The 11,317-nt window shown below is 40.1% G+C and overlaps 1 protein-coding gene across 1 annotated transcript in view; it reads right to left on the minus strand.

Annotated features, from left to right (window-relative positions):
* Positions 1-10,813, minus strand: part of fbxw8 (F-box and WD repeat domain containing 8) — a 24,161-nt gene extending 13,348 nt beyond the window's left edge. The window contains exons 1-7 of the mRNA XM_032579145.1: positions 10,206-10,813; positions 9,480-9,584; positions 8,130-8,294; positions 6,850-6,938; positions 4,111-4,268; positions 1,816-2,012; positions 1,500-1,718 (exon numbers count right to left, since the gene is read on the minus strand). Of these exons, the coding sequence (XP_032435036.1) occupies positions 1,500-1,718; positions 1,816-2,012; positions 4,111-4,268; positions 6,850-6,938; positions 8,130-8,294; positions 9,480-9,584; positions 10,206-10,643 (1,371 nt within the window). The 5' untranslated portion in view covers positions 10,644-10,813. The remainder of the gene's footprint in view (positions 1-1,499; positions 1,719-1,815; positions 2,013-4,110; positions 4,269-6,849; positions 6,939-8,129; positions 8,295-9,479; positions 9,585-10,205) is intronic.
* Between the last annotated feature and the right edge of the window lie 504 nt (positions 10,814-11,317).

Raw genomic sequence — 11,317 nt, forward strand, 5'->3', positions numbered from 1 at the left:
TGTTTTGCCAATAAAAATAAATAAATCTCTCACAGACTCCAGCAAATATCTTCTTTCAAGATACCAATAAAAGCAAATTGTTCACTGTGCATTTTTTGAGTCTGTCTATTTTTTTATTTATGTTGAAAATCAGCAATGGTAACATACCCTCCAGGGCTTAAATGGCCCAAGAGTAATATCCCCCAAATGAGTATTTTGTCTCAAGGCTCTTTGTACTAAGTAAAGGTTTAAGAGTCAATTAGCCACACAAGGCCCTTGGAAACACAGTATTATTAGAAACAAACAAAAGCTGGTTAAGAAACAACACTTGATAAAAGTACACTTGAAGGTTGTAGTAATTAAGAGAAGTGTCTAGGGAAGGCTTGCTGTAACTTAGGAGAGTTATTTCAGATATCAACAAACCCCCCACAGGTTCATGATTGTTGAATCTAATGGGAAACAAGGTAATGGTGATTATGCCACTACGAGACTAAGCTTACATTTAGACAAACAAATGCTGGTTGTAAAAGTTCACAACAATATCTGAGTTTGGATCTTTTACAGCATGTAATATGTACTCTGTGTTTCAAAGAGATTACACATCTTTTACCTATAAGGGCTTAATTCACTTACCAAACAAAGGAATATGGTCATTTAATTAAAACATTAGCATAATCCTGAAATTTCTGTCCCCTTTGCTTTTCTCTGCAATGAATTGTATTTGTGAATAACAACCAGCATATTTCCATTTAACCAAACCAAATTGCAATTTACTTTGTTCCACGTCTCATTTTTTCATTACACACCTGCAGAGAAAACGAGTGGCCTTGTTAACTCTAATGGAAACCTTTCATTGCAATTAGGGAGATCAAGGTAGCTTGCAGTCCTTTTTACAGCACATCTAAACTCCAGATGCAGAGGGTTCAGGTTGCTTCAACCAGTTTGCCAACATTCACATTTACCCCTGGCAAAACCTTGACACAGCTCCATCTCTTCCATTAACACACACATACTATATTGTCAGTTCATATAAATATTGTAGAGGTGTACGTAATATCGAAAATAATCATGAACAAATGTGATTTTGTTGCAGTATCTAGGGGATATGAATGCCTTTGATTTGACTTTTTATTTCTAAGAGCTGTATAGTCAAAACAACCTCTTATTGAACACCTTAGAGCACTAGTGTCAATCTCCAGTCCTCAAGGGCCACTGTCCTGCAGTTTTTAGATGTGCCACAGGTACAAAACACGGGAATGAAATGGCTTAATTACCTCCTTCTTGTGTAGATAAGTTCTCCAGAGCCTTGCTAATAACCTAATTATTCTATTCAGGTGTGGTGCAGCAGAGGCACATCTAAAAGTTGCAGGACACCGGCCCTTGAGGACTGGAGTTTGACACCAAACTGCCTTAGAGTCACAAGAAATGCCTGTTGGTGTTTCTATCTGAGCTACTTTACTACTCTTCTCAGATCTGCCTTTTAGTAGTTACCAAAATCTGCAGGGTGAAATTGAACCCACCTTGTTGCCTCCATCATGCATGGCCCAGCCTGTGCGCTTCACCCCAAAAGCAGTGAGGCTGTTGGAGGCATCCAGACAGGTTACAGGATGACCATAAACAGAGTGCAGGGTCCTTGGCTGCTCCTCCTGAGGGTTCAACAAGTAGACGTCCTCTCCAGCCGCTAAAACCACCAGTGGGGACTGATCTGCCTGGTTTGGTACAAAAGTCAGGCTCTCTACCTGCCATACATACAATAAAAGTACAATTCACAATAAAAAAATCTGCATCTGTGGAACATCATCTTTCATTAACACACAACCAAAGTGTCCCACTCACTATTTTGGGTAGCCGAGTCTCGCAGACAGTCCTCCAGTAGCCGCAGTCATTGGCGCTGTCGAGCCGAACGTCTGACCCTGCGGCTGAGACCAGGACCGGACTGTCCGGGCTCAGACTCAAAGCCTGGATCCTCCCGGGAATCTGGTAGTGGTGGATGGGCTCCCCACCTGTTTCTGTACTCCACAGGTCTACACAGCCTAAGCCAGAAACACAACCTCTGACTAAAAGAGTTTTGATTTCTATGTGCAAACAGTTTTGTCACTACACCGAATGCTGAAAATGAGACATTGTGCATAAAGGTTTAATAGGCATCTAAATGTACAGACAATGTTCAGCATTGTCATTCTACTATATATTTATCTTTTTGCTCACAAATGTCTTATAGATTGCTGGTTTCCCAAATATGTTCATTACATTTTGTGCACAAAATTATTCTTAGATCATGAGATTTTAGTCTGGTCAGTTCTGCCTATTAAGCACCTTTTTTCAGAGTGAGCTGTTTTAGGGCCTCTCCTCACTTTAAATTCAAATAAGTTGCTGCTGCCCACGCCCCCCAACTCAACATTATACTCTCATGCGTAAATGGAAGCAAAGAGATACAAAAATATACAACAGTACATCTTTGAAAAGCAGAAGTAGAGCCTCCTGCACATCCAACAAGAATGCAGCAAGTGAATTATGAATGGTAAGTGGATAAAACAAACACTAGTCTTTTCCTGCAACCATTGTACTGCGCAGACAGTAGTAAAACCAGCTGACCAAATGTGCTCATCTTCTAAGTGGGCGGAGCTTCTCTCGGGCTGCTAGGTGAGGAGCTCGAGGTTGATAGTAGAGGTGTGCCGATCGATCGGCCATCGATCATAATCGGCCGATTTCCGTGAAAAAGTGTATGATCGGTGATCGCGGTCTCTTGTTGCCGATGACCAAAACCGATCACATTTATCTCACTTCGCAGCCTGCGTGTGCAGCTGCTCTACTATTTTCTTCACACTGCGCAAGCGCGCGGAAACAAATCATTACGTGTAGAACTTTAACTCTCTGAGAGTGAAGGGAGACGTTTGCGTGTTGCGGCGGAAAATTACCACGTCAAAATGCATCAACACAACGAATCTAATATGACATTTAAAAAAACAAACACTTGACGGAGTCTGGCTGCACCAAGGCTCAATGCAGGAGCAAAAGGACATCCGGACTGGAGCGGCCAGGTAGCAGGTAAAGCAGCGCACAACTACCAACACTCGCCCGGATTAGCATGACGGTCAGAAAGCTAAACAAATAAACCGAAAAATAATTTAAGTCTTCGAGCTGGCGGTGTAAGACGCTGGATCTGCTCTGGCTGTTGAACCGCCGCTACGCGCTACTGGTAGTGATATTTCACAGACGTAGCGCCGATCATCCTCCACCCAGCAATGAACTCTCACACCGAACGTCTGCTTAAAGCTGCAGCATAAACAAAACGATTTTTAGATAATTAAATTAAAATTAAAACTTTCGCTATCCTAACATAAGATAGATAATCTATGAAAATAATCGATCTCCTCTGCCTCCTCCCTGTTTCTGCAGAATTATTCCGCTCAGTCAGAAACAGCCAATCAGAACCAGCATTAATCAGCTAGTCATGCTATCAGGAAATTTTGACAGTAACTCAGGATTGTTTATTTTGATGCAATCTGCGTTTAACTTTAAATGGATGTCTCCTTTATTACTTGACATTATTTTATATACTTATTTGATGATAAGTGTTGTGAGATTTATTTGACTAATAATTTATGGAGCTGAGAATCTTACTGTTAAATATTGTTTTACTGATTGCAGGTTTTTCAGTTGTCCTTTTGACTGAATACCTGCTGTATTGTGCCTGCAAGTATTTTGCATGTTTATGTCTAAATTAGGTGAATTTATTGCCAGATCATTTTTAAATTTTGCCGGATAACCTAGTATCATTTATATCTAAAGCGAATTTTTAAGAAAAAAGCCAATCCAGGTGATCGGCAAAGATCAGTGATCGGCAGAGATCGGCCTCATGGGTGATCAGTAAAAAAACCTGATCGGAGCATCCCTAGTTGATAGGTAACAGCGCAAAGCCCGTCGATTGTGACTTAGCAATTGGAAGGTTTTTGAAAATGCTCATTTTTCAGACACAAAAAAAATGTCTTATTGGCAAAAAAAACAGCTGGATTGCGCTATATGCATTTGGCTGTTTTTTAGAAACTGTTGAAATCCAAACGGAAGTATAAAAACATGCAAAATGTGAATTTTGCATAACAGACCCACATTAAACAAACACCCACTTACCATCTTCATATGAAGCAGCAGCCACTGTGCTGTTGATCTGGACGTGACTAACGTGCGGCCTAGGGTGCGTGTTCGCCGAAAGACTGTTGGTCTTGAGGAACGAAGATGTTGAGTCCCAGTGCAACGTATCCCAAAGCCTCACATCACCAGACGTGTACCTTAAATATAACACAACAGATGAGTTACTAGATATTGCTTAAATGTCTTTTAGGCTTTAGAGTGGTGTTATACAACCAACATGTTTTGAATAAAAGAGGTCAGATTAGCTTTCAGTGGAATAAAAGACAAGCAGTTCCCTGAAGTACTTTAAGGACTTGATGATAGTGTGCGATCATCCCTTCCCAGCACTCCTCCATCTGCACACTTTTCTTTTGTTTGAGAAGAAATGTCTAACAAATGGAGCAGAGCAGCCCTCTGCTCTGAACTCCACACACCTCCTCTCTCATCTCTTTGCCCCGGCTGATTAGCTCTCACTGCGAGAGACGAGCATGCTGCCACCTTCACAGATTCAATCATGTCTCTGTGACTTGGAGCTGCAATGTGTCGTACAGTAACAGCCAGTTTGACACAAAGCGTATATGTGAGTAGCTCTCCGTGTGTGTGTGGGGGGGATGGATTTGTAGGGTTTGGCAGGAGTAGAAGCACACACTTTTTCCTTAATTGGTGCATCATCAAAACGCCAGCGATCAGCATGACGACCATGCTGGATGTCGCCCAACAAACTTCTGTGGGGAGAAGTTTCTGCTCAGACTACAGTGGTATTTATGCAGGCCTCAGCAGATCTGCTCTGTCTGAGTCGGGTTAATGGCCGCTGCTTCTCCTGTTGCTTTTTTTTTTTTTAAAGCCAACAACCTTCCCACCGGTTTTCTGTCAGCAATCAAATCAATCTTGACTTGCTCTTAACTGCTATTGATTCTTTTTTAGACAAATTAAAATAGTTTCATTTAGCTCAATTACTCTTCAAGTACCAAAAATGAGGAATGTACTTACATCATGAATATGTTAGCAGTATATACATAAAGCTGAGGATTTAGCAGTGAGTTCACATTGCATCAGGCCACTTATTAAATGTCTTCAATGTTTAAGTACTGTGTGCCGCACATCTACTAATTTGAAACCACACAAACAGGCTGTTTTCTCTAAAGGGATCAAGCAGGACTAATGGGAATCTAGTAGCCTTTGTCCCAGGAGACACTGCAGATCTCCTTAAGGGCACCCTTATTGAGCCCTCCAGGTCCCTCACAATTTATCACTGCCTCATACCAGCTAGTTAAGGGCAGGTTTAGCTGATTAAGTTGCAATTCATGTCCTCTTTCCTCAATAAATGTAATTGTTATTGTTTTTTTTGCAAAGAAGAGCAATAATGTGACTGTATGATTGTGAATTAGTTGTTTTAATTCACAATTTCTGATCAAAACTTATTCTGTCAATGTAAAAACCCTTGTTCCTGCTGTCATTTGCTCACATGAGGTTTCATCAGAGGTCTGACATATGGCTTTAATGTGTAGCTGAAGTCATAAAACTGCTGTTTAATTCTCAAATCTGGTCTTGTGAAAGCCTCTGAATGTGCCTGTAAAATCAGCTACAACAATTATATCAATCAGGCACAACGATTCAAATAATGGCCACTGTGGAATGAGAACAGCACACACAAGGTACAGTTTTTAAACATGCTATGACACGGTTGTCTTATCATTACGACGTGACCTTTTCGAAGTCACTCTTGTTTTTCCAGCTTATAACAGAAAACAAAGCATTCAATTGGATCCTAATATGGTCCGCCAACTGACAGGAAACATGATGAAAAGATAATCAGTACAATTCAATTCAGTGGTCTGATCTGGATTCCTTTACTTTAAGTGTTACCCAGTTAATAATGACACTATCATCATGTTTTGGAGCTACATGTCTGGCCAAAAGCATAACATTATACTGAACTAGGCTGTATTAGAATGAATTGCATTTAAATTAATTTGAACATTATTCAGTTAGGGCCCTTTTCTTATCTAGTGTATAAGTTTATTTAGTTGAAATATAAATAAAATTAACTGAATGGGAGTGTAGTGAAATACTTGTCTTTCACAGGTCATTATGTTACCATCATTCTGTGTCTACATGTAAAGAGTAGCTCATGGCCAAATAAGGATTCAAACAATTTTAAGTTAACCAAATGCTGTTTGTCAATTCTTACAAAATACATAAACTCCCTTAAACTTTAGAGCCAGTGAGGAATTGTGGGTGAAGTCTGCTCAGACAACCTGAGCTAGCCAGTCAGAGGAGGCTGGGTTTCTTTAGCTTCTATTCTGACAGGAAATAGTTAATTTAAATAATAACTTGACACATGGGAACTTAAATCAGCTTTAACTTCCTTGTGTTTGTCAATAAGAAATACTTTATTTCATATAAAACATTGTGTATTTGGCCAAGTCCTCATTAGCATTCTAGTTGTTTGATGTTGTTGTTCAGCATAATACATCGTTTTCAGTTGTAAAAATAAATCCAAACTTCATCCCCTGATTTATCATTTCATCAATGTAAATGCAACATTTTGGCATTGGTTTAGACAGGGACACACAGCGTCTTCTACATTCATTTAATCCCCCGGCATTAAATCACAAAAATCTATGACCAAGTTTTATTTAGTGCGACAGAGAAATCAATGCAGATGAAATGAGACCAAGTGAGCTCTGCTAAAACAAAGAGGACATCAGACATGATCTGCTCGTCCTTGAAACTCACCCGGCCAACACGAAGCTGTCACAGGAGCTGACGTCGCACAGAATTTTCCCCAACTCGAACTGCAGCTGGCTGACAGATCCCACTCGATTCTGAAGAGTTACAGATGCAGAGCTTAAAACTATAAACAATTTAATTAGTGTAGTAGACCAACACGTAGCAGTGTATGATTGTTAAGTGGAAGGAACATTTTGTACAAATAAAAAATCTGAAAAGTGTAGTGTGAATGTGTTTTCCGCTGTTTTCATCTTTGCAAAAAAACCACAGTTACATTTTATACAAAGCATCAATAAACTTCAAATCAAAGTCTTGCTTCGGGATCTAAATTGTATTTAGATTTGGGTTTTGATTGGGCCACACTAACGCATGAATACACTAAACTATTCCATTGTAGCTCTGACAGCATGTTTATGGTCTCTGTTCTGCTGAGAAGTGAACATATTTCATTCTCAAGTTTTATGCATCCTCAGACAGGTTTGTTATTGCTGCCATGCATTGCTCCATCCATCTTTCGATCAACTCTGATCATGGCCCCAGGATGATGCTGCCACCACCATGTTTAACTGTGGAGTTGATATGTTTAAGGTGACGGTAAATGTTAGTTTTCTACCACACCATGTCTTAAAAGGTCAATATTATTAAGAACAGTACTTTGTAAAATGTCCAAAGCTTAACATGTTATTAAACAAATAACAATATGTGTTAAATGGTGTTTTAAGTGCTCTTTTTATCCGTGTTTTGTGGGATACATTTGTGATGTCATCCGTTCACTAACAATTGAAATGTTGAAAATAATGGTGATCCAATGTCACTATTTTTGGCTGAATACAAATGGATGCCGCAGTAGTCACGATTCTATTTTGGAAATTATTTAAAAAATTATGCATCATTTTTGTTCCACTACTCTGGTAAGCACCACTTTGTGTTGATTTATCACATAAAATCCCAGTAAATCAAATGTGCAGTTGTAATGTGGCAAAATGTGAAGGAGATGCAAGGAGATGCATTATGAATTTATTTTTCTTATCCACAAGTAAATCAAACGAGAACAGCACAGTTGACCTCTACAATCTGTGGTTATTGGCAATGAGATTTCTAAGTCACGTAAATATTGTCAAATAAACACTGTAGTGATCATGGTCTACTGTCAATCACACGTTAGTTTTATTGTGTTATTTTAATAAGACGACTTCATGCCACCTTCACCTCTCAGACAGTTTTAGTAATTTGATTAAAAAAAAAAAACCTTCCCATTTCAGTGAAGTAGAACAGATCAAGCTCACCTTCCAGTTGGAGCGGACAGTTCTGGCCGAGTTCCTGCAGTCTCGCAGGGTGCTCTTCCAACAGGGGGAGCTGGACACCGAGACACCCTGGTGGTAACCTTCCCTCTGGCACAACCTGAACCACAGAACGCTATCCTCCGCGAGGACTCTCCATGCCCTGCTCACCTGGGAGGAGGTTGGACAACATGACAGTGGTTTGAGTCAGCATACATTAGGAGCTTGCATCACTCATTTCCGCTTAACGAGCCCGGCCGCCTGCCAAAACAGGCTCTCTGCACCACGAGTGCTGTGGATCTGCCACTCAATATCTAATTTACTAACATGCACAAAATAAAGTCATGAGCTGCCCAAAGCAATACAGAATGAAGAAGGTAATGGTAATTAAAGTAACTAATCGCCAAATTACGGACGCTGCACAAAGAAACAATAAAACTAAAGTTATACATGGATTTTAATGACAGGACATGATTTATAAGTCTCTTAAAAGTATGCTTGATCATCTCATCTGTTTTAATTTAATTAATAACATAATCTGGACCCTATAAAAAAAAGCATGTAGAGCAGGTCTACAGCTGGGGTCAGGATCCAACCATCCAAGCGTATGTGGTAAAACACCAGAAGTGAGAGCAGGAATAAAGTCCTTTCACTTTATTTCAGCTAGCCAACTTGTAGAGTGCAGCAACAGGTGGGGGCAGTGTGTCAATCTATGTACAATAGGTTGGCATATCATTAAAAGGGCCTTTTGAGACCAATTTCTTTTAAGACAGAAATGTTTTTTAATAGAATAATTTATGCACTAGACAATATAAAAGACTTTACATGATACGAATGGAAGACAAAAAGAAATACAGTATAAAAAAATCCAGTTAGATTGGTTGACCGAAGTAAAGGAACTGGATAAATATGTTTTCATGGAGTTTGTTCCAAAGCCGAGGAGCACAGAAACTAAACTCTGCCTCCCCTAGTTTAGTTCTTGTGCTGGGAAAACTCAAGGGGTCTACATAGTTTATGCCTGAAATTCAGTTATTAAATTCCCAGTAATTTTACACTGCCTACGTTTATCCTACAAAAACCAAAATGTAATTTTACCATTTGTATTGAACTTCCCATGGCTATTATTTCCTCTTCAAACAAGAATTTCAATCTGCATAAAATTTTGAAATATAGCAAAAGAAAACCAACTTTAAAGGATTAAGTAATTATTGTGAGGCAAGATAAACTTTCTCCCTTTACACTTCCCCAGTTTAGATTTTTTTTATGCCAATAATTGACAATTTAAAGACAAAAACCTCTTTAGAAGGAGCTAAGCCATTCAGCTGTACACAGTTTTTTGTTGTTTCTGCACCTCACCTGGGCACATCGACCAAGTTCCATGCAGTTGAGGTACTGGAATATCTTCAAGGCTAATTCGTACGGCAATTCAATGTCAAAGAAGGGAATGTCGTTGACTTCATTCTGCAAAGAAAAGGGATTACAGTACAAAACACAAGATACAATGGGTACAATACTGTAAAAAGTTTTTGCTACCCTGGAGATTTCTCCTGTCTTGGCTTTTTTGCTTCAAAAAATCTCAGGGTAATGGCGACGCACTCTATACCAGACATCCTGAAGGAGAACGCTCGGCCACCAGCTCATGACCCAAAGCCCAGGAGCACTTTGGTTATTGTACAGCAGGACAATAGTCTGAAGTACATTTGTAAGACCACCTCTGAATCACTAAAAAAAGGGATTTGGAGAGGCTAAGTGAAACTCTGGAATGACAGAAATATGGCCAAACATTTATGTTTGAAACCTTTCAATAGGACTGAATTGAGACACTTCTGGGGAAAAAAAGATGCAGCCCATTCCTTCACATTGATGGGGAAAAAACAATGCCCATTATCGCAAATGCTTAATGGCACAGCTAATGATTAAACCAATTATGTTTGCATGTCAGGTCATTTATGTGCTCCATTTAATTGATTATTTATTTACTGATTATCTGAAATACAAAAATCAAAGATGGAAAAAACCTGTAAGGGGGAAACTACGCGTTCACACTGAATTTGTGCTCAACCAGCATCTTCCTCATCATACCAGATCCAGAATGAGTTGATCCACAAGCTCCTCTTCTTTCTTCACTTTCCACTGAGGCTGCCTCTGCTGCAGGGATACGCTGCACATGTTGGTCATGTTATGATACTGCCTCTTTCTCCTAGTTCTCTCCTCCTGAATCCTGTCCAGCAGGGGACTGGTCCTCCCCTCCAACAGACTGCGTGCAATGGAGACATACTGAGGCTGATCTGCCTCTACAGCAAAGCTCCCACCACTAACACTTCCCTCATCCTCAGTACAGCTCGATTCCTCTTGTTTTACAGTATCACGAGGTTTCTTTAAGTCTTTCTGCTCTGGATGATCCCTGGAGGAGGAGGAGGATGAGGAAGAAGGAACGCAGACGAGTCCATTCTCTTCTTTTCTATTCTTTAACTCTCGTTTCCAGCGTTCCCTGAAGGCAACAAGCTCGTTCGCTGCCATGTCATCGTTCAAAAAGCATGCATTTGAAGTTTTACAGAACAGAATATGTAAGTTTAAGTTTAACAGTAGCCTATTTCAGAGCTGCTGTTTTTGTCGGTGTTTTGTTGCACCGACAAAAACAAAGTCGCTCTTCTCTAAAAACAGACCGATGAGGGACAAAGCAGCACTATATTGGTTCCGCTAGTATTTAATTCCTTGTTTTTCCTCCTTTTTCTCTCAGTGGTATATTTGCGGCTAAAATGTGTAAATAATAGCGTAAGAATTTATTCTCTGTGTGTGAGGTGGATTGAAAGTGCGAATGGCGTAAGAGTAATTTGTACATCAGAGAAAAAGAACGTAACGTCCAGTCTCCTTAAACAAAAGACTCTTCAGATGAACCCAAACATCCGAGATCCGAGTGTTAAGCGCCGCATCTTTCTCTTGGAAGAAGATGATGTAAACCCTAAACACCATGTGACATGGTAATGAATAATACAGCAGCGAGAGGTGGGGAGAGTCTGGGGATCGCAAACACAGTTAAGGATTGATGAGGGAGCAGGAGGAGGGTTCATATATCCTTCCCAGATTTTAAGAGAAGAAGGGAACAGCGCGGAGGCTCAGTCAGAGGAGAAGATGTGCTGGCTTCCGATAGACCAGCCTCTGCTGCGGCCGGGAGACTCCAGCTGCAGCGCATC

Source organism: Xiphophorus hellerii, chromosome 12 (genome assembly GCF_003331165.1).
Source record: "Xiphophorus hellerii strain 12219 chromosome 12, Xiphophorus_hellerii-4.1, whole genome shotgun sequence".
NCBI lineage: Eukaryota > Metazoa > Chordata > Actinopteri > Cyprinodontiformes > Poeciliidae > Xiphophorus > Xiphophorus hellerii.